The sequence below is a fragment of the Oryctolagus cuniculus genome, chromosome 2, assembly GCF_964237555.1.
Source record: "Oryctolagus cuniculus chromosome 2, mOryCun1.1, whole genome shotgun sequence".
In the NCBI taxonomy this organism is placed as follows: domain Eukaryota; kingdom Metazoa; phylum Chordata; class Mammalia; order Lagomorpha; family Leporidae; genus Oryctolagus; species Oryctolagus cuniculus.
In genome coordinates this window covers 41,725,080-41,749,319 of record NC_091433.1, presented here as the reverse complement: position 1 = coordinate 41,749,319, position 24,240 = coordinate 41,725,080, and the positions used below count along the sequence as shown (strand labels likewise).

The window sequence follows — 24,240 nt, the reverse complement described above, 5'->3', positions numbered from 1 at the left end:
AGATACTCTTGTATACTAATATATCTGAGACTAATATATTCTTTAATGTGAAGTGTTTTGCATATATTACTTCCATGGAAAATCTTTCTCCTTTCCCCAGATCCGCTTTGCTTATTTCTGTTGGTAAATTTGCCTCCATTCACTTCTTCTCACTGTCCATGTAGCCTCTTGATTGGCAGCAGCATCACCAATCCGCAGTCAGCACGTCATCACCATCAGTTGGAGTTTCACTTCCAGTGTGTTTCAGCCTTGGATTTTTAAGATAGGGAATGCCCCTTCAATGATTAGGAGAGACGGCATTGGAAATGAAGATTATTTACACACAGCATGCTTGGAAGTCTCACATCCAGAGGTCAGGCAGCACAAGGAAAGAGGGAGAAAGGACCCTGTAGACCAGCACCTCAATCAGATCCAGGGCCTTGTCCAAACAAGTTTCCCTTGAGCATTTTTAATTGGTGGCCGAAAGCAAGGCAGCCTGAGTTCCAGGAGGTGGTGCTGTGACAGAAAGGTGGTCCCTGAAGTGTATGCCTAGGGCATGGGGGACGTGTCACATGGGTTGTATGTAGCTGCCCCATAGGTTGGCTGCCACCAAACAGAAGTAGATGTCTAGATCAGACAGAATGGCAGGTAGAACTAGAAACTGGCAAGGGTGACTGAGCCCTGCTTTTGGTATGAAAAAACTAAGCGTATTTAATTCAAGCCCCAGCTGTTCCACTTCCAATCCAGCTCTCTGCTATGGCCTGGGAAAGCAGTAGAAGATGGCCCAAGTCCTTGGGCCCCTGCATCCACTTCTGGCTTCTGGCTTCGATATGCCCAGCTCTGGCTGTTGTAGCCATTTGGGGAGTGAGCCAGCAGGTAGAAGACACCCCCCCACACACCGCCGCCGCCTCTGCCTCTGCCTCTGCCTCTCTGTAACTCTACCTTTCAAATAAATAAATAAATCTTAAAAAAAAAATGCCTACCTCTGCCTCAAATAAGTGAAACGGATCTTAGAGGTAAGAGGCAAGTGTGTTTAAAAAAATTAATTAATTAATAAGAGCAAGGGCTATGAAAATTTCCAAAAGGAGGTAGCAAGTTTATTGCCACTGTAATAAATACTGACCCGAAATACTGAGAACCTCCAAATTATTTTTTAAGATAAATTTTTTTGAAGATTTATTTATTTATTTGAAAGGCAGAATTGCAGAGAGGCAGAGGCACAGAGAGAGAGAGAGAGAGAGGGAGAAAGAGAGAGAGAGATTGAGTTTTCTGTCCACTGGTTCACTCCCCAAATGGCCACAATGGTTGGAGTTGCGCAGATCCGAAGCCAGGAGCCAGGAGCTTCTTCCAGGTCTCCCATGCAGGTACAGGGGCGCAAGCACTTGGGCCACCTTCTGCTGCTTTCCCAGGCCATAGCAGAGTGCTTGCTTGGAAGTGGAGCAGCTGGGACTGGAACCAGATCCCATATGGGATGCTGGCACTGCAGGCGGCAGCTTTACCCTTTGCGCCACAGTGCCGGCCCCCAAATTCTCTTCTATACAAGGATTATTTTATTAGGCCAACTGGAGAACAATTGGGATAAAATAAACCAACCAAAAGCCTCAACCTGAAATATGGAATATTTATAAATGTATATTAATACAAATTAGTGAAGTAAGAGATTAGACATTTAAAATAAATTATTGAATAACTAGAAGAAAATATAGTAGAGTTAAATTGTATTAGGGAAATTCAAAATGTGTGTGAAAAATAGAATTAAAAAATAAGTTCATTTTGTCCAAAAGCTTTTGAAATCCATGCATAATAGGGGTCCTCAAAATTCACAGAAATTGTGTATTATGAAAAAATTGTGTGCAGTTTTTTTTTTTTTTTTTTTTGAGGGGCAAAGTTATGCAGAGGCAGAGAGGGAAGAAGTCCTCTATCCACTGGTTCAACTGTTGGAGCTGGGCTGATCTGATCTAGAGCCAGGTTCGAGGAACTTCCTCCATGTCTCCCACATGGATGCAGGGGCCCAAGGACTTGGGCCATCTTCTACTGCCTTCCCAGGTTATAACAAAGAGCTGGATCAGAAGTGGAGCAGCTTGGACTCAAACCAGTGCCCATATGGGATGCTGGCACTGCAGGAGGTGGTTTTACCCACCGTGCCCCAGCGCCAGTCCTATGCACAGATTTTTAAATTAATTTAGCTGGGGCTGGTGTTGTGGTACAGTGGATTCAGTCACCAACTGGGATGCCCACATTCCGTATTGGAGTACCTGAGATTGAGTCCTGCCTCTCCCTACTATCTAGCTTCCTGCTAATGTGGTTGGGAGGCAACAGGTGATAGCTCAAGTATTTTTGTCCCTGCCACCCACCAGGGAGATCCAGATGGTGTTCTGGCTCCTGGCTTTGGCCTAGCCTTGGCTGTTGCAGACATTTGAAGGGTGAACCTGCAGGTGGAAGATCTCTCTCTCTGTCTTGGTCTCCCTCTGTCACTCTGCTTTTCAGATAAATAAATCTTTAAAAGTAAAATAAAATTTAAAACTTTTTAATTGTGTTTTTCTATGATCTTTTTGAAATATCCTCATATTTGTGTCTGTGTAACATACTTCTTATTAAATCCTGTTGTGATATATTTTTCAGGGGAGAAAGAAAACCCAAAATTGATTTGTTTAGAACTTGCATTGCTGCTATTCCAAGGTTGATTCCTGATGGTATGAGCAGAACTGATCTCATTGAATTATTAGCAAGGTAAGTAAGAATAACTGCTGTATGAATTTTTATGTCTTTGTGTCCCTTTTCATTTCTAATATATCTCTTAACTATTATCACTATAAAGGCAGTAATAGGGGAGGGCATTTAGTCTAGGAGTTAAACTGCCATTTGGGATGCCCAAATCCCTATTATCATAGTACTTGGGTTTGAAGCCTGGCTGTGGCTCTTGACTCCTGGCTGCAGCTTCCTGTTAATATAGAACCTGGAAGATGCCATCCACATCAGTGACCTGGGTTGAGTTTCTGGCTTCTGACTTCAGACTTTGTCCAGCCCTGGCCATTGTGGGCATTTGAGAACTGAATCAGTAGATGGGAACTTTGTGTTTATCTCTCCCTTTCTGTCTGTTTTGCTTGCTCTGTCTCAGATGTGTGCATATCTATCTATCTATCTATCTATCTATCTATAAAGGCAGTACTAAAGACATTTTAAATCCTTTATTTGATTTACTTTCTAAAAACCTTTGAAGTCAGCTTCATGGGACACTATCATGCTTCTCTCCCTCTGTATCTCCCTTGGTGCCATCATCAGGGACTGAACACTGAGCTAAAGATCCTTAATCATCTGGCCCTGTTTATTTCTAGTGTGCTGATGTAACTGCTGCTGCTTCGTGGCTTACTTCCAAATCTGCCTGGGCGTAAAACATTTTCTCTTCAGTCTCATTATCAGTTGAAAGTTGGCTTAGTGAAGACCAGGACTGTGTTCACCCAAAAAAAGACAATGTTATTTCCCTTTTTGCTAAACCAGAGAACTTTCCTTCTCTGTCATGGGTAACTCCAGCTTCCCAAGCATGTAATTCTATCATATTTTTACATTACCTACTTACTTACTCACTGTTTCTAGACTCTAGTGCTTTTGGCATTATAGGTGATCACCAAATCAAACCTCTTCAACCATAAATCAGAAACTTCTATTTATATAGTATTATACATTGGTGGCTTCACTGAGATATAGTGTCTAATGTCTTTAAAAGGTAATTTTATATAGCCTCTTCTCTAATTTACTTAGTCTGAACTTTCTTTAGGCTTTATATGTTGAGTCTACACATTTTCATTTTCTTCTAGGCATCCGCCATTTATGATGTTACCCCCAAATTTGTTCTCACTCTCACCTACAAGAATTATTTCTGCTCACTTGAATCCTTCTTGATTTCTGTTTCCTTCACAGTCCACTGTCTGATTTTTAGCTAACTTCAGCAACATGTAAGGAATGATTAAACTGTATCCTGTCCACTCAAAGTAAAGGACTAAATAAATGTGAGGCAGTGCTAAGATCTTATGTGATTGCACATAATTTTTGATTGATTGTAGGATAACAGCATGTATTTTAACGATTAAAGAATTTTATATGGAATCTGTACTCTTTTCTAAAGTACAGCAGTTGGTGAGGTAAAATTATTATTCTGAATTATAGTAAAGATATCTACTAGTATAAATAGATTGATATATGAATTTAAACAAATGCGTATAGGCTAGCCTAAGGATGAATGTGACACAAAAAATGAACACTGGATCCTATCATCTTCTCACAAAACAATTAAGTAGATACTTTTTTTAAGTTCTTGGCTTTAGGTTTTAGATGATAAAACTATAGGAAAGGTTTTGAGGCTTCTAATGGAATTTTGTTCTTGGTAGGCTCACAATTCATATGGATGAAGAACTGCGTGCTCTGGCTTTCAATACTCTGCAGGCACTAATGCTTGATTTTCCAGATTGGCGGGAGGATGTTCTTTCAGGATTTGTTTATTTTATTGTTCGTGAGGTGACGGATGTCCATCCCACGCTTCTTGATAATGCTGTAAAAATGTTGGTACAATTAATAAATCAGTGGAAACAAGCAGCCCAAATGCATAACAAAAACCAGGACTCACAGGTACCAAATTATTTTGTCTTATCCCTTTGTATGTGGTTTGTGATAAATGATTAGTAATGATGTTAATACAGATTCACTTTCTTAAACAGTAAAAATTTCATTAGTATTACTCACTTTCTATGTTTTTATAATCCCTTAAATTGAATTTTCCCATAGTTTATGTAGCAAATGTATTTAGCATTTGTGTGTTTAACCATTCTAATTCCTTTAGTAATAATTAGTTTTAATTTTCATTGAAAGTTTTGATAATTGTCACTCATGTTTAGGGTGTCTCCAATTTTTTAAAGGTGATATATTAATAATGTTTAGGAATCTTCAGTTTGTATTATTTGATTGTTTCATCCACATCGCCAGTCCCTGTTTCATGTATACAGTATCTGTGCTTCTTAACCATACGAAGTGCTCAAGTTATTAACTTATGATAATGTTACAAATCATAGAGCCTTAGAATTTTAGAGCAGGATCATCTGAGCCAGCCAGCTTCTCAACCTTTAATGAGCACACAGATCACCAGGGGCTTGAGAGTCTGTTTCTAATGAGCTCCCAGGTGATGCCATGCTATTGGTTCACACTTTGTGCATGAAAGATACTATCCAATCCCTCATCTTCCATATAGAAATAGGAGATGAAGAGTGATTACCTGGCAATTCAAAGGTTACAAAATAGAGAATGATAGAAGGTGGGTACAGAATTCATATTTAGACTGCCATGGGAGTGCTTTTTCACACTGGGCACGCTATAAATTTTTATAATGCACCCAATTATATTACTATAAATTAAATATTATTTAAATTGCTTGAGCCAAGGCAGACCTGTAGCCATAATTTCTGTGATTTACTTTATTCTTTATTAACTGGTTTGCCGGAACATCTCTACATACATATTTTTTACTTTATCTTATAATTTTGTTCCTTTTTCAAGCATGGTATAGCTAACGGAGCGTCTCATCCCCCTCCTCTGGAACGAAGCCCATACTCAAACGTGTTCCATGTGGTCGAAGGGTTTGCACTTGTCATTCTCTGTAGCAGTCGACCTGCCACTAGGAGATTAGCCGTCAGTGTCCTCAGAGAGGTTCGGGCTTTATTTGCACTTTTGGAAATACCTAAGGTAAGAGTTAGGTATTTCATCTAGTTGTCTAATGGAAGTACTTGAAAACTATTCTTTTATCCATCTGTATCCTATTTATGTTGTAGGTTTAATTTACTTTTTAACAAAGTCTTTTGACAGAGCCTTAATGATCCACCTGCCCTCCATTCCCTTTGTAACAAATAGTGCTCATAAAAAATTTCCATGTTTCCTTGGGTTTGGCAGCATTTCTTCCACATTCTTAATTCTTTTTAGACATATGATGTCTTTTTTTGTAGGGTGATGATGAATTAGCCATAGATGTGATGGATAGGCTGAGTCCATCCATTCTTGAGAGCTTCATCCATCTCACTGGGGCTGATCAGGTAACTATAATGACTTCTCACCACTCAGTTGTGTTTTGGGACCGAAGAAGGATACGCGTGCACACACACACACACACACACGCATATCCTTGCATACATACTTGAATCTCTTTAACAATATAAAACATTAGGAAATATTTTTGAAAATATAAAGTACTTTAAAAGTAAAGAAATACTTACAAAGTGGCATTTGTTTATGCTGTTAGTACTCTTTCCCATAGAAATAAAATTAATTTATTATTTTTGTATGTAATGTGTAATTCATTCCAGTGTAAGAAGTTTCCCTTAAGTTTGTGATATTATGGGCTATTTGCTATTTATTATGGCATGTAATATTCTTGACATAAAGACACTAGTTAAAATACTAAGAAAAAACTGTTGGAATTCAAACCAAAACTTCTACCTCATTAATGAATATTTTTTGTTTGCTTTATCACATAAGTTTAAGTGCATTGGTTAAATATATAGTATTTTATGCCGAAGTCATATGTAATTTGACTCATTCAAATAGAGAAATAATTTTTACAAACACATTGTACAGAAAGTTTATAGAAACTTTCTTAGTTGAGTTTGGAATAACAGAAACATCAAAGGTCACAGAAAGATTCGAGGGTTGATGAAGGAATAACTATACATTTTACTATTTGAAATGTTTTCCCTTTTATTTTCAAACACATGGACAAGAGGTTTATGTGCTTTATGCATAACACCTGCTTCTTATGAGTCAGCTACAACCAAGAGAGGTAATAATAGCATTTTTAAAATTATATTTATTTATTTGACAGGTAGAGTTATAGACAAAGAAAGAGGCAGAGAGAGAGAGAGAGAGAGAGAGAGAGGTCTTCCATCTGCTGGTTCACTCCCCAAATAGCTGCAATGGCCGGAGCTGAGCTGATCGGAAACCAGGAGCCAGGAGCCAGGAACTTCCTCTGTGTCTCTGATGCAAGTGCAGGGGCCCAAGCACTTGGGCTATCTTCTACCGGTCTCCCAAGTCATATTAGAGAGCTGGATGGGAAGAGGAGCTGGGACATGAACTTGGGGTGCCAGTGCCACAGGCGGAAGTTTAGTCCACCACACCAAAGTGCTGGCCCCAATAATAACATTTTGTAAACCAAAGATAATTTAAAATTTGTACAGTTTAAATAACTTTTAGGTTATTACCCATCAGTTATGCAAACAAAGAGTAATGGATGACTTGTTCCTGGTGCCTAAAGCATGCTTCATAAACATAATTTGTTCTGAAGGCAAATCTTTGTCTCTTCAGTATAAGAGCTTGAATATTACTGAATAGATATTTAAGAATATGTACCTCTGGGGAAGCGCCTCTTTTCCAGTCTGTTCACTCACACATAGATAGGTCACATCAGCCCTGGAAGACAGCTGCTCACTTTTTAGCTCTCTGGCAGCGTCAGTATTCATATATGAATTACTTACATAGTGGCTCTTCACCTTGATGATTTATAGACCCTTTTGAGAATAATGAAGGCCATGAAATCTCTCTCTAGAAAATCATGTATGTATGCACATGCATAAAATAAACCTTACATGCAATTTTCAGGAATACGCTACTTACTCAAGCCGTCCTCAAGCCTCATATTATGTTTGGTTCTAGAAACTATCAATATACCAGCTCTAGGGTAAAGCAATTCATATGGCAAAACTTTGAAAGTTATTGAAACGTGCATTAATCTGTATTTTTTTCTTCACATAGACTACTTTGCTCTATTGCCCTGGCTCAATAGATTTACAGACGTTAGCAGAATGGAACTCTTCTCCTATTAGCCACCAGTTCGATGTGATTAGCCCATCACACATATGGATCTTTGCACATGTGACCCAAGGCCAAGACCCATGGATTATAAGTCTCTCCAGTTTTTTAAAGCAAGAAAATCTTCCTAAACACTGCTCTACAGCTGTGAGCTATGCTTGGATGTTTGCATACACAAGACTTCAGATGTTGTCTCCACAGGTTGATATAAAGTAAGTCATTTCCCTAGTAGATTAGAAAATGTATAGCTGGTCAGCTTTGGTAATGTATGTATTTGAAAAGTGGCACAAAGTAGAAGTCTCATAAAAAACATGCTATACTACATTGATGTCCTACAGACATCATACATTTCACATAATTCAGGATCAAAAAATTTAATTATTAGTTTCTTTAAAGTAATTATGTGCTTTGCACATAGTATATGTCCAGTGAATCTGTGTTGATGAATGAATTAGGAAGGGACCTGAAGATGAGGATGGATGTGGACAAAGATAAGTTTACAGATAAAGTGTGAAAAGTAGGCAAACCAAACTCTGTGGCCTTATTTTTCTTTCTACTTTGAGCATATATAAGAAGTAATAAAATACATTGTAAAATAAACCTTTAACAAAATCAAAAGGGGCCAGCATTAAAACGGGGGGGGGGGGCATTCCATATGGGCACCAGTTCAAGTCCTGGCTGCTCCACTTCTGATCCAGCTCCCTGCTAATGCTCCTGAGAAAGCAGCAAAAATGACCCAAGTGCTTGGGCCCCTGCATCCATGTGAGATCCCCAGATGGAATTCAGTTTCCCAGCTTCAATCTGGCCTAGCCCCTGCCGTTGTAGCCATTTGAGGAGTAAACCAGCAGGTGAAAGCTATCACTTGCGTTCGTTCTCTCTCCCCCTCTCCCCCTCTCCTCCTCTCCCCCTCTCCCCCTCCCTCCCTCCCCCCCCCTCTCTCCCTCTCTCTCCCTCTCTCCCCTTCTCCCCCTCTCCGTCTCTCTCCCTCTCTCCCCTTCTCCCCCTCTCCGTCTCTCTCCCTCTCCCCTTGTCTCTCTCCTTCTCCTTCTCCCCCTGCCCTGTCACTCTGCCTTTCAAATTAATAAGTAAATCTTCTTTTAAAAAAATTATTAAATGCAGCTCAATAAAATGTTACCTTTTGTCTTAGGAATATTAGGTTATGTTAGATGCTTTAATTTTCAGTCTAATGCCTTATTTATTTATATCTTATACCATTCTGCAAAGATTTAATGCCAGTAATAAAAATTTTATGCTTCCCTGAATTGTTTGAAATGCAGCATTAGTTTTTAAACTAAACTTTTTTAAACAACATGTGTATCTTCTTCTCTCTCTTCCCAGCAGCCCCATCAATGCCAAGAAAGTCAGCGCCACGACGAGCAGCGACTCGTACGTGGGCCTGTGGAGGAACTACCTGATCCTGTGCTGCAGCGCGGCCACCTCCGCATCGTCCTCCGCATCCGCGGGTTCCGTGCGGTGCTCCCCTCCCGAGACGCTGGCGTCTACCCCCGACAGCGGCTACAGCATCGACTCTAAAGTGAGCTTTGCAGACCACCACCGAATCTGAGTAACACCGTCACAGGAGTAGCCTAACATTTCCTTTCACGGGCAAGAGGACAATGGTTACTAGTAACGCATGTGAAAATAATTTAAGAAATTGCATCACTTTTTTTTAAAGATTTATTTGCTTTGAAAGTTAGAGTGTGTGTGAGAGAGAGAGAGCTCTCTATTCGTTGTTTCACTCCTAAGATGGCCACAACTGGCTGAAGCCAGGAGCCAAGAACAACTTCTGCTCTCCAATGTGGTGCAGGGGCCCAAACACTTGGTCCATCTTCCACTGCTTCTGCCAGACTATTAGCAGGGAGCTGGATCAGAAGTGGAGGAACTGGGACGTGAACTGGCACCCACATGGTTCACTGCATTGCAGGTCATGGATTTACCTGCTACACCACATTGCCAACCTCAGTTCCATCACTTTTTTATGGAGTCATAGTTGGTATCATTAATACATAGTTCTTTTTGTGGGGGAAAGACCTATACTCATTCATCATGATGAATATTTTTAAAGAAATTCTACCCATTTTCCTTTATTCTAGTTCTTACCATTCTCACACTTGGTAGTACCTAAAAGGAATCATCTAAATTCCCCTAACTCATGTAGTGATAGAAAGGATACTTGAGCAGTTTCATCATTTTTATGTTATGACACACACCACTATGGAATGATTTAGAGAAATTAGAATGAAGACCAGGTTGTCAGATTTTAGCACTGACTATTTTATAAGTAATTATGGTTTACTCAGGTTCAAGAAGAGATACAGAATATATCATGGAAGGAGTCAGCCTGTACCTGATAGTATCTGTAAAAAATTTAGAGTTCTACAAACAAGTTCTATTAGTGAATTTGCAGTAAGCTATTGGAAAAATTAATTTAACCACTTTATTTTATTTTGAGAGAGAAAGAACTCTAATCTGCTAGTTTATTCCCCAAATGCCTGCAATGACGAGGGTGAGGCCAGGGCTGAACCTGGCAGCTGGGAACTCAGTACAGGTCTCCCATGAAGGTGGCAAGACCTACTACCTGAGCCGGTACTGCTGCCTTCCCCAGTCTGCATTAGCAGGAAGCTGGAGCCAGCTGTTGAACCCAGGCACTCAAGTGTGGGATGCACATGCTTTAACGAGTGTCTTAACCACCAGTGTAAATGCCCACGCTGTATTTAACCTTTTTAGATTATATAGTCCATGGGAGAATTTGAAGCATCATTCACACTGAAGTTTTATCTGTGCATTGTTGCTGACCGAAGATTGCTAACATGTCATATTTACTTGGATGTAGTATCCTTAGTGGCTGCTATAAATGTGATTTTTTTTTTTTCTAGATTATTGGCATCCCATCCCCTTCATCCCTGTTTAAGCACATAGTTCCAATGATGCGCTCTGAGAGCATGGAAATCACAGAATCCCTTGTTCTAGGTCTTGGCAGGACCAACCCAGGAGCTTTTAGGTAATTATCTTCTCACATTTTCTCTATACACTACCATAGTAACCGTTACTTAGAGAGAAGGTGTGATTGAGTTGGGCAGAGGACTTGCTACAATACTTGCATACCAGTCCGACTTTGATCAATTAGCTGGCCATTTAACAAGTTATTTAATTTGCTTGAGACATTGTTTCCTCATTTTTATTGAGCAAATTAAGACTTACTCTATTTTTGTCACAAAATTCCTAGGAAAATTAAAATATTATGTATAAATATATTCTAAAAGTATAGAATTCCATGTGAATCTTTAATATTTTCCTACTCATTTTTTTTACATAGTGATTTGAATAATGATTAAAATCTCCATGCATTGGTTAAAACCTCACATTTCCTCCTTGTTCAAGAGAATTGGAATATCTTTCAAATACTTGTGTACATATTTTAAATCATTCTTGATGTAGCAAATTCTTCAGTTTTTGCCTGAGGCTCTGCTTTGTTGTGGCCTGCAGGGCCCTGCATTTATTCTTTTGAGAATTTTCTCAGTAGATATGAAGTAGTTTTTGATGTCTTATCTCTAAGGTAAATATACAAAGCATAGGTTAATAAATTTTAATATAGCTGTAGGTGTAGAATAGCATATAAATGAAGTTTCAGAAGAACATTTTGTGATGGATAAGTACATTATTGTGCTAACTGAAAAGGGGTGAGACATAAAAGGGATTTCGATTTTTAAAGATCCCATAGTTAGAAATGATTATGAGGAATACTTTAAATAGCAGCAGTCTCAAAAAATTATTTATTTATTTATTTACTTATTTGAAAGACAGAGAGACAGAGTTCTCCCATCCACTAGTTCATTCCTCAAAAGCCCACAAGAAGTGGGACTGGGCCAGGCCAAAGCTGGGAGCGGGAAACTCAATCCACGCTCCCTCGTGGGTGGCAGGGACCCAACTACTTGAGCTGTCATTGCTGCCTACCAGGTGTGTATTACTAAGAAGCTGGGCTCAGGAGCACAACTGGGCCTCACATCCAGGCACTCTGATAAGAGTTGCAGGCAACTGTGGCCAGTTAGCTCAACTGGTTAGAGCATGGTGCTGATAACACCAAGGTCATGGGTTTAATCCCTGTACAGGCCATGGAGCAGTGGTCTCATTTTTCACCTCCAAGGAATTCAGCTTAAAGTTTAAACTTTCCCCCAAGAGCAGGAACCTGGGCCTAGAAGCCCAGCGCAGTCAGAATGGAAAACCTATCTAGATAGCTGGCAATTTAAGAAGAAAAAAGAGTTGCAGACATCCCAAACAGTGTCTTAGACAACTGTACCAAATACCCACACTGAGTTTTCCATAAATGATGAAGTTATGGATGTATTTTATTTTCTTCTTTTACTTTAAAATTTTTTTCCAAGTTTATACAATTGAGGACATTTCCATTTTAAAAATCAAAATGTAAACAATGAGAAATTTGTTAATATCATGAAGTTCATACCCTTCAAACTATCCATTTATTTGCTTGAGATAACCAGGAGATAACCAGAAATTTAAAAAATGATTAAGATACCAGATTGTTCACCAAATTAGTACTTTTGGTAACAGAAAATTATATAAAATTTAATGATTCAGTAATAAAACAGGAAAATTATGGTATCCCACCCTGTGGCAGAATAGTACATATATATAAAAGGCATGTGAGAATAAGCAATCTAATATTAGGTAAAACATAAAAAGGATACCAATTTACATATAATTGTATTTCAACCATTGAAATGCATGTGGGTTGCAAACTAATTTATAGTACTTACCCCTATAAATTAAGTGACTTTTACTGTGTGCCTGTATGTGTTTTCCAAATGTTCTACCATTTTTTAAAAATAAATCAAGACAGTAAACATACTGTATTTCAGACAGTAGGATTAGGGTTAATACTTGTCAGTCTCATGTATCAGATTATCTCTGGTTAGCTATTAATTGCAACACCATATATCATTTTTCCTCTAGGGAACTAATAGAGGAATTACATCCCATAATTAAAGAAGCACTCGAAAGAAGGCCAGAGGTAAGCTATTTTCTGTAACTTTCTATCATTAAATGTTTATTTGACAAATACTTATTTTCCTTTTACAGTCTACATTTTATACCAAAAGTTAGAAATTAAGATGAAAAAGATTATTCAGTACATTTTTTTTAAAGATACAGACTCTTTCCCATGCCAGTCTCTGCCCGTCATCCCCCAGAGATTTTACTCAAAGGCCCATTATATAAAACGGATGAAAAATCATTATGGTTTAAGTGAGGGCAGGAAATAGGATCTAAGCTGGAGCTGGCAGACTTTGTACATGGCCAGAGAGTAAGTGTTTTTGGCTCGGCAGCCCATAGTTACAGCCATGTAGCCATGCCTTTGTCCCATGAAAGCATGCCTGAGCTGTTTTCTAGGAAAACATTATAAAATAGTACCAGGCAGCTGTGGGCAGAATTGACTCCTGGGCTTTTAGTTGGATAACACCTGGTCTAGAGTCCCACATCTGTACAGCTGCATCAGATTCTGAGCAGCATTAAGAGAGAATAGTTCTAGTGCAGCGGCAGGTTATATAAAGCATAATTATAGCAATTTATTATACACCAAAAAATGTCATAGATAAGGAGCTGTAAGAGCTGCACAGAAGAGAAAGCCTTGAACTCTAAGAGGAGAGGAAGGCATTATAGATGAAATGCTGATATTAAAAAAATTATATATTTTATGTGAAAGGCAGAAAGAGAGAGGTAGGAAGACAAAAGGAGATGGACAGAACTCCCATCTGGTGGTTCACGCTCCAGATGGCCTCAACAGTAAGAGCTGGACCAGGCCAAAGCAAGAGTCGGGAACTCAACTTCTCATGTGGGTGGCAAGGATCTAAGTAGTCCAGCCATCACCTGCTGCCTCCCAGGGTATGCATTAACAAGAAGCTAATTGGCAGCAGAGCTAGGGTGTGAAGTCATGTACTGTAACATGGGTACAAACATCTCAACTGAATTCTTAACCACTGCACCAAATGCTCACCCTCAAAGTGCCTATATGGGAGGTGAATTTTGTAGCATACTCCCCAGTGGACAAGCAAGGGAAAGACATTCTATACAGAAGAATAACACTTTCAAACTTTACAAAATAACTTGGAAATTGCCAGTTTTTCTATATGACTGTATCATGTTTTGGGGGAAAGTCATTGAATATTAGACTAGACAACAAGATAGAAACTATCTCATGACAGACTCCTAGTTTTAGCTTATCCAGTAAACCAGTGGTTCCCACCTGCCAGTGGCATCTAAGAGTTACCCAGTTACCAGGGATCTTACCAGAAGTTCCAACGCTGCTGATTCTATTGAATAAGGATTGCTGTTTCTAATGTTGGGGAGCCCCTGGGGGACTTAAACAGAAGAGATGGCGAGAGTAGCTACTGTTTTAGAGACTTGGAAGCATCATCAGTAATTTCTCATTTCCCTTCTTCGGTCCTAATAGCATCTCTATTTTGTCATTGATTGGATTTTTCTTTCAGAGTGATCATTTCGGTTGCAGTGTAGGGTGATGTATTACAGGGAAGTGGGATTGCAAACAAATTGAAGTAGCAGTATTCATGCTTCTCAGTTTCAGTAAAGGGAGCAGGAGTCGCCATCAAACCAAGTGATCAGATAAGTACAGTGATGACCCTTAAGTGAGAGTTGTAGTTGAAAGCCTCAGACTCACAGTCATTCTAAGGAGAAAACATGAAACCAGGTCAACTAAAACTTTGTAGAAAGCCTCAGACTGTTCAGAAACAATTCGCCTAAAAATGAATTGCTATGAACTTCATTTTTTTAAAAGATTTATTTATTTATTTATTTGAAAGTCAGAGTTACACAGAGAAAGACACAGAGACCTTCCATCCTCTGGTTCACTCCCAAAATGGTCGCAATGGCCAGGGCTGGGTCAAGCCAAAGCCAGAAGCCAGGAGCTTCTTCCAGGTCTCCCAAGTGGGAGCCCAAGCACTTGGACCATATTCCACTGCTTTTCCAGGCACATTAGCAGGAAGCTGGATCGAAAGTGGAGCAGTCCAGTCTTGAACTGGCACCCATATGTGATGCTGGCATCGCTAGCGTCACAGGTGGTAACTTTACCTGCTATGTCACAACACCGGGCCCCGAACTTTATTTTTTAAAAAACAACAAAAAAAGATTTATTTTTTTGCAAGACAAAGTCACAGAGAGAGGAAGAGAGAGAGAGAGAGATACCTTCCATCAGCTGGTTCTATCCCCAGATGTTCACAACCACCAGGCTGGCCCAGGCCAAAACCAGGAGCAAGGAATTCCGTCCAGGTCTCACATGTGGGTGCGAGGACCCAAGCACTTGGGCCTTTCTGCTACTTTCCCAGACATATAAACAGGGAGCTGGATCGGAAATGGAGCATCTGGGACACAAACATGAAATGCTGATGTCACAGGCATTGACTTAACCTGGTATGCCACAATACTAGCCCTGCTTTGAACTTTGGAAAGAGCTCAAAGGAACAGTAAATGTAATACACTGGTCATCAGGATACTGGCCTGCTTATAGAAGACAGAAAAGTGGATTGTGGACATGAAAATGGGAGACTAACAATATATTGATTTTAATTTCTCTGTAATATGAAAATGACATTGTAAATGAAGTGATGGGCAATGATGGTGATATAGGAGATCTTTATCTTACTACTGTATGACTTCCTGTGAGAAGCAGAAATTGAGTTGAAATGTTATATCAATTATTTTAGGCTTTACGTCATTGACCCTAGTAATACAAACATAGTTGTTAACACCAGAGTGAGAAGTTTTTCTTTTGTTTATTTTTTGTAGGTACTAGATTAATTCAGTGGGAAGTCATGTCATGAATGAAATCTGTGGGATTTCTTAAAGACTCCTTTAGGATAGTGCCATATTTTTGAAAGTGTCTAGAGATTCTTAGTCATTCAATGACAGAAGTCTACTAAACAATTCTTCTAAAATTGTCAGATTAGCAAATCACCCAAAAGTAACTTTAAAACAACTATAGAATTTTATTTCCTTTCACACGCAAAAAATGAGTCACTGTGTAAATGTCATGTGATTTTATTTGGGTCATTAATTTCAAACTCTCCTCACATAGATAACTCTTGGATGTATAGGCTCCCAAAATGCTTACAATCTACATTGCACAAGCAAAATAATTTTGAGGAGCCCATAAACTCTCTGAAGCACTCACATAATTCTTTCCAAGTTACAGCGCAAGTTTCCTATCAACTTCCACGCGGGTTTTTTAAATTAATACCTTTGTATCTTTGGAATAGAATATGAAACGGCGCAGGCGTCGAGACATTTTACGAGTACAACTGGTCCGAATATTTGAACTGCTTGCAGATGCAGGTGTCATTAGTCACAGGTCAGTACGGGTTTTGATTTTTAAAAACTTTGGAACTACCAGGGAACAGAATCTCTTGTGAAATACATAGAAAGAGACAAGCAGCTTTGCAATAAAATACACTTGGGTGCATCACTGTAAATATTATTCACCAATCAAAGATGTATCCAGTACATTAAACAGAAGCCAAAAATGGATTTTAAAAAATCTAACACCATAACTAGATTGCTGCAGGCAAAAATTGGTTATAATGTTCCTGTGATTTTGATATTTGTTGGAGCCTAGTTATCTAGGCAAAGGGATGATAGTAGTCATTTTTGGACAGTTACTTTTTTCTTACCTCACTTTAAAGATCTGTTTCCTTTGGCTTGAAAAAAATGCAGATATTCCCAGGCTATACATTATAATGTTTGTAAATTTATTCCAGCAGAGTGTTACCTACCCTACAGGGGTAAATTATGAAATCTACAAATATAATTCATAACCATATTTTCAACCACTCACAAATAAAAGCTCAAAATCTGAAGAAAAGGCATCTTGACACTGGGACCAGTCAGTCCTCTGAGGAGGACTCCGTCAGCTGTGTGTTGAGAAATAACTGTTTCCTTAGGGAAGTAATGAGCACCAAAGGAGAGAAAGAATGGGTCTGACCATCGCCAAAGAAGATAACTGAAAGGAGAAGCCTTGGGGAAAAAGATGTGTTAATTACGAAGCAATGGTGGTGCCTGCTCTTGCGTTTGTGCTGGTTATTTCTCAGTATACCTAATACCTTCCGTATTCAGTACTGGATGCTTCCCCCCCCCCCCCCCCCAGGCAGAGTTAGACAGTGAGAGAGAGGGAGAGAGACAGAGAGAAAGGTTTTCCTTTTCCGTTGGTTCACTCTCCAAATGGCTGCCATGGCCGATGCTGCGCCGATCTGAAGCCAGGAGCCAGGTGCTTCCTCCTGGTTTCCCATGCGGGTGCAGGGTCCAAGCACTTGGGCCATCCTCCACTGCACTCCGGGGCCACAGCAGAGAGCTGGACTGGAAGAGGGGCAACCAGGACAGAATCCGGCACCCCAACCAGGACTAGAACCCAGGGTGCTGGTGCTGCAGGAGGAGGATTAGCCTAGTGAGCCACGGCGCCGGCTGCACTGAATGCTTTTGACGAGTGCTTTCAAAGTAGAGCTTTACTTGAAGAGGATTAAACCATTGAATTCTTGTCTAGCAAGTAAAAAGCAAGTGAAATGAAAAGAAACATCATTCTCTTTTCTCTCCCCCATAAAACAATGGAAGTTAGGAAAACTGACATTGACAACTTAATACAATCCTATCTGTATTAGGTATTAGGTATCTAATTCTTAATCTAAGATACAGCCTGAATCTTATCTTTTTAGGTTGCTTTTAATGTAATATTAGAAAATGAAGAATATTTGAATGGCACTATTTAAGAACTACAAATACTGGCATATGGAAGATTTAAACTACAAAAGGCATACTCACTATTGAGTAATAATAGTTTTTTTTTTTTTTTAAGATTTATTTATTTTGAAAGTCAGGATTACAGAGAGAGAGAGACAGAGACAGAGATCTTTCATCCTCTGGTTCACTCCCCAGATGGCCACAACAGCTACACTTGGGCCAGGACAAAGCTAGAAACTTCATCTAGGTCTCCCACATGGATGTCAGGGGCCCAAACACTTAGGCCATCTTCCACTGCTTTCCCAGGCCATTAGCAGGAAGCTGGATCAGGAGTGGAGCAGCTGGAACTTGAACTGGTGCCCATATGCGATACTGCATTTGCAGGCTGCAGCTTTACCCATCATAGCACAGTGCCTGCCCTGTGATTTTTTTATTTTTATTTTTTTAAAGATTTATTTATTTACTTGAAAGGCAGAGTTACAGAGAGGTAGAGAAAGAGAGAGGGAGAGAGATCTTTCCGTCTGCTGGTTCACTCCCCAGATGGCTGCAACAGCCAGAGGTGCACCAATCTGAAGCCAGAAGCCAGGAGTTTCTTCAGGGTCTCCCACATGGGTGCAGGGACCCAAGGACTTAGGCCATCTTCTACTGCTTTCCCAGACCATAACATAAAGCTGGATCAGAAGTGGAGCAGCCGAGACTCAAACCAATGCCCATATAGGATGCTAGCACTGCAGGCAGTAGTTTTACCCACTATGCCATAGTGCCAACCCCAAAGAGAAACTAATAGATGGCTGCGGCTATTATGGATTGTTTTCTTTCTTTCTTTCTTTCTTTTTTTTTTTTTTTTTTTTGGGCAGGCAGAGTGGACAGTGAGAGAGAGAGACAGAGAGAAAGGTTTTCCTTTTTGCTGTTGGTTCACCCTCCAATGGCCGCCGCGGTTGGCGTGCTGCGACCGGCACATCGCGCTGATCCAATGGCAGGAGCCAGGTACTTATCCTGGTCTCCCATGGGGTACAGGGCCCAAGGACCTGGGCCATCCTCCACTGCACTCCCGGACCATAGCAGAGAGCTGGCCTGGAAGAGGGGCAACCGGGACAGAATCCAGCGCCCCAACCGGGACTAGAACCTGGTGTGCCGGCGCTGCTAGGCGGAGGATTAGCCTAGTGAGCCGCGATGCTGGTCGGATTGTTTTCAATATTTTTAAATTTTTATTTAAGAAGTAGTAGGGCACAGAGAGCAAGAGACAGAGACAGAGGGGGAGAGAGGGAGACAGAGACAGTGATGGAGGGAGGAAGTGGGGAAGGGGGAGACAAAATGAACATTCCTTTCTGTTGGTTCACTTGGTTCACTCCTCAAATGCCTACAATAACCAAGGCTAGGCTGTGCTGAAAACAGGAGACAGGAGCTCAATCTCATATCCCATGTGGGTGGCACTACCATTGTCTCCTAGGGTCTGCATTAGCAGGAAATGGGTGTTAGGACCTGGAGCCAGATAGTGCACCCAGGTACTCTAAGATGAGACACAGGCATCTTAACTAACATCTCAATCACTAAGCTAAACATGGCACCCTTGGATTTCTTTTATTTCCTTGATTAAGAGGCAGAATTAATTATGAATGTCAAAAAGATAGGCATCTTTGGTTCAGCTGGTGGATCACACATGCCTAATACATACTAGATAATCAGTGTTTTTTTTTTTTTTTTAATTTACTTATTTGAAAGTCAATGTTAACACAGAAAGAGAAAGAGGCAGAGAGAGAGGTCTTCCATCCACTGGTTCACTCCCCAATTGGCTGCAACAGCTGGAGCTGTGTTGATCAGAAGCCAGGAGCCAGGAGCATCTTCCAGGTCATACACACAGGTGCAGGTGCCCAGGGACTCAAGCCACCTTCCACTGTTTTCCAAGGCCATAGCAGAGAGCTGGATCAGAAGTGGATCAGCCATGACTTGAACCGGCGGCCACATGGGATGCCTGCACTGCAGGTGGCAGCTTTACCCGCTACGTCACAGCACCAGCCCCTGAATATTTGTCAAATGAATAAATGATAAATATTTTACTCTGCTGCAAGTGTTTGAACACTGAATTTGTTTCCCATCCACTAATATGTTATGACCCAGAGTTTTAAAAATAGTCTTATGGGGCTGGTGCTGTGGCACAGCAGGTTAAGCCACTGTCTACAGTGCTAGTATCCCATATGTGTGCTGATTCGAGTCCAAGCTGCTCCACTTCCAATCCAGATTCCTGCTAATGGCCTGGAGAAGCAGTGGAAGATGGCCCAAGTACTTTGGCCTCTGCACCCATGTGGGAGACCCAGAAGAGGCTCCTGGCTCCTGGCTTCAGACTGGCATAACTCCAGGCATTGCGGCCATTTGGGGAGTGAACCAGCGGATGGAAGATTCTCTCTGTCTCTGTCTCTCTCTCTCTCTCTCTGTCTCTGCCTCTCTCTCTCTCTCTCTAACTCTGCCTTTCAAACAAATAAATCTTAAAAAAAAAAGAAATAAAATATAACAAGGAAAAGCTGACCTAGGTAAATGTAATAGCTACTCATTTGTATAGCATTTACTCTTTACTTGGCCTTTTCCCATATAATGACTCCCTTATATTCTTACTAAGCCCTTTGAAGTATAGCCTGGTTACATACCTGTAAGAAGTGATGCAACAAAAGAGGAATACAACACCTCTGGTCTGAACAGGTGTCCCCCTGTTAGTGCTTTCCAGGAAGAGTCCATGCCTCAGAGTTAATCTCATTGCAAAGATTCTTGATAAAATGCCATAGGTCTAGAAAGAAGGTCTGGGATCTAGCTCTCTACTCTATCCAACTCTTCCTTGAATTCTCTTCCATTGTTGTATCCCTGAGAATACCTATCCCAGAATCTTGCTTAGAGTGAGTGCCCAATAGATACCTGTTTGTGCTGAGGCGTAATGTGAATAACCAGAGTACCTGTGAGAATGAGTAGAACCGCCTGTCCTCCTTCTGTCTTTCTACACTGTCCTTCCCATCCCAGAAGCCTCTGCATCCCCTGATGGAAAAGCTGTGTGCTTTAACAGAGAGGAAATGACGTTTAGCATTCCTAATAGCTGATTAAAGTCACACACAGAGTTGGATAATGTAAGTTGCAGTAGCAGTTCTTTGACTAAGAAGAACCACCAACTTTTACTTTTAAGTAGACCAAAGTCATGTTCATTTAACTTTTGCATATTAAGTTCCGTGCTCCCATGACCATGAAAGTTTAATATGTATTATTCTGATTTTGAGTACTAGATTTGTTTTTGTTTAAAGTCATGTTTTCTTTATCGTTTATTTTCTTCATTATTTTCAGTGCAAGTGGTGGCCTTGATAATGAAACACATTTCCTCAACAACACTTTATTGGAGTATGTAGATTTAACTAGACAACTCCTGGAAGCAGAAAATGAAAAAGACTCTGACACACTGAAGGATATACGATGCCATTTTAGTGCCTTAGTGGCGAATATCATTCAGAATGTTCCAGGTAGTATTTTCAGTTTCTTAAAACATTGTTTAATATTAAGAGTCCATCATGTTTTTTCTTCCCTTGAGATTTTGTAAACTAAATTATTAATTAAGCAACTTGTGAACATACTGGAAAAATGTCAGCAGAACATGGATGGCAAGTTTGTTTTATCTCTGAATTGATGTCAGTGATTACAGAGTTCAAAAAGCAAACCAGGATACATTTTCAATAATAATCAAGGCACACTAATACAAAAATCTGAAGAAATCAGTAGAATAAGCTCTTTACACAGGCTTTTCCTAAACACAATGAGCCAAGTGTAATGCTCCAAATGATAAGAATTAAATTCACAACATAACCTTTGAATGATGGGAAAAGAGCGTAGGTCACAGATAAAGGTGTAACCAGGATGCAGTATTATTGATGCATTAACAGATGCCTGTTAATGCAGCAGGTACAGTCTTGACAGATATTAGTTGAGGTACTAGAAAGATTGATATGCAATTGCATTTTAAAAAGTAACAAATTCTTGAAGTGTTTTGGACATAAAAATGTGACTGTAGCCTTGTATACAGCATAAATACAGATTTTTTTTCTTGAAAAAAATGAAGTTATTTTGTCACTTTAGTGTATGCATACAGTTGGCTTTTATAGAGCTTATATTTCATAATGGGGTCATTTAAGCACTTATTTAGGTGTCTTAATTCCACGTGCAAGAGTCCTGAAGCTCACTATTATAGAAATATAATTGTCAGTTAGTGAACACTTGTCCAGAACTTCCATGTTGGTTTATTATGCTACTGTTGAGTTTCTTTAAGGAAAAAAGGATTGATGTAGAGAATTTATAGAATTTCAAAGTGAGAAAAATCCTGGCGGGTATCCACACCAGTGGATTTCATATTGTGCTGCTTCTCAGAACCTGCAAGATCTCTGGTGCCATCAACAAGAGGCAGCAGGTTGGGATGGACACTTGGCCTCACCCCTTACTTCAAAGAGAGCAGCCAGTTCTCATTTGATCTGTGTTGTGCATTAACATTCCATGTAAGATTCCTTTTGTGAAGGCAGATTTCCTGCTGAAAACAGTGCAAAATGGCAAAACAGTTATCTAGTCCCTTGCTTCCCACTGAACTAAGATCTGAAGATGTGTTTAGGTTAATGTCTAGGCCACACCCACCACGTAGCCAATGGCAGCCCGAGGAGGAGTGGGCCAGTTGTCCCATCTGCCTGCCCAAGTGTGCTGTCACAGGTCTGCTGCATGCTGGGTGACCCAGGCTGCCACTTTGTTTCCGGGACTTGCCATTTGTAAATGATCCCTGTTACAGTATAGTATAGCGTTTGGAGTAAGTTACCATGAAAACTTTGGCTTTCTTTTTTAGATCATTACATATTCACTAACAGAAAAGTTGGCACAGATTTTTAAGAAATGGCAATGGGTTTTTTCTGTCTCTTTTTTATTTACAGTGCACCAGAGAAGAAGTATCTTTCCTCAACAGAGCCTTCGTCACAGTCTCTTTATGCTGTTCAGTCACTGGGCGGGTCCTTTTAGCATCATGTTTACGCCCTTGGACAGATACAGTGACAGAAATATGCAAATTAATAGACATCAATACTGTGCATTAAAGGTATTTACTTAGCAGTCTATTTCTTTTTTCTTAAGAGCAGAGTTAAATATTTTTATCTCTCAGTAACTGATATTATAAAGGGTAAGGAATTGTTCAGAGTGCTATTATATACAGACACTTCATTCCGTAAGTGTATTTAAATACATAAAACACTATGCAAAAAAAGCCAGAATCAACCAAAATGTGATTACCATTTTCTTAAAGAACAAAGGATTGCCTCCAAGAGAAATTGAGTTTTTCCTAATTAGGCACTTTCTCTTGGTCTTTTATCTGCTCTAGTGATGCTATTCAAACTCCATGTCTGTTGATATGATGATATTTATGTACTGATGATAAATGTCTTAGTTTTAAAAATCACTACTGCCTTTTTCATTGTAAAGAAAAAAGCTAAAAATATTCTGGCTAGATATGTATGAGTAAAAATATTTGCCTCTTCTCATTAAGCAACCAGCATTTAACTTCTTAAAATTTTTAAGTGTAATTCTAATATTATTGTTTGAAGGCTATGTCTGCTGTACTGTGTTGTGGCCCTGTTGCAGATAATGTAGGACTTTCATCAGATGGCTATTTGTACAAATGGTTGGATAACATTTTGGACTCTCTGGACAAAAAGGTAATTCTGATGGTTCCATTAGAATGTCATAATTTTCATGACATTTTTTGGTTTTTAAATAGCCCACTGAAAATGTCTTTCAAAAAATAAGTTAGGACAGATTATATGCAAAAAAGCATATTATGTGAAATTAAATAGGATACCATAAACTAAGAAAATTCTAATTCCTATTTATTACTCATTTGGATAATCTTAATTTTCCTTTTTTGTGAAAGGATTGATGTAGTGGTGTATATCTCTAAATAAGGTTCTGATTATAAATAAAATATTAATATAGAATTGATTGATATCCATATTACAGTTATGTTATTTTCTTTTTTTTTTTAAGATTTATTTTATTTATTTGAAAGACAGAGTTACAGAGAGAGGTAGAGACAGAGAGAGAGGTCTTCCATCCTCTGGTTCACTCCCTAGATGGCTGCAATGGCCAGAGCTGTGCCGATCCGAAGCCAGGAGCCAGGAGCTTCTTTCGGGTCTCCCACATGGGTACAGAGGCCCAAGGACTTGGGCCATCCTCTACTGCTTTCCTAGACCATAGCAGAGAGCTGGATGGGAAGAGGAGCAGCCAAGACTCGAACCAGCGCCCATATGGGATGCCGGCACTTCAGGCCAGGGCTTTAACCGGCTGCGCCACATGCCACCCCCTGTTTTTTTCTAAGTTTAATAATTTCATTATTTGGCCACTTAGCAATTAATCATTCTTTCTTATCTCCTTACTCTCTCAGTGTACACAAAGACTTCATGATTTAAAATAGGACTTATATTTTCAGAATAACTTCTCTCTTGTGTTATCAAAACCCAGAATAAAGCCTGATACAAATGATTGGAGAGCTTATTAGCTCATTTTTCTGAAAGCCCTTTATCACTCTTCGTAGTCATCAGCTACTGTCAAGGCTCTCTTGGAAGAGAGAATCGTATTGAACGGTCTGATGGAAGAGTGAGAGGCCATGTA

The 24,240-nt window shown here is 39.8% G+C and overlaps 1 protein-coding gene across 18 annotated transcripts in view; it reads left to right on the top strand.

Moving 5' to 3' along the window:
* Positions 1–24,240, top strand: part of FRYL (FRY like transcription coactivator) — a 298,493-nt gene that overhangs the window by 201,636 nt on the left and 72,617 nt on the right. For 14 of the 18 annotated variants that reach the window (XM_051831505.2, XM_070068186.1, XM_051831499.2 and 11 more), the window contains 12 exons: positions 2,602–2,709; positions 4,365–4,602; positions 5,524–5,709; positions 5,967–6,053; positions 7,765–8,033; positions 9,160–9,355; positions 10,698–10,822; positions 12,793–12,850; positions 16,107–16,198; positions 20,899–21,071; positions 22,515–22,675; positions 23,178–23,288. In XM_051831505.2, the coding sequence (XP_051687465.2) occupies positions 2,602–2,709; positions 4,365–4,602; positions 5,524–5,709; positions 5,967–6,053; positions 7,765–8,033; positions 9,160–9,355; positions 10,698–10,822; positions 12,793–12,850; positions 16,107–16,198; positions 20,899–21,071; positions 22,515–22,675; positions 23,178–23,288 (1,804 nt within the window). The remainder of the gene's footprint in view (positions 1–2,601; positions 2,710–4,364; positions 4,603–5,523; positions 5,710–5,966; positions 6,054–7,764; positions 8,034–9,159; positions 9,356–10,697; positions 10,823–12,792; positions 12,851–16,106; positions 16,199–20,898; positions 21,072–22,514; positions 22,676–23,177; positions 23,289–24,240) is intronic. The other 4 variants (XM_070068188.1, XM_070068189.1, XM_070068190.1 and 1 more) reach the window with 1 other exon arrangement.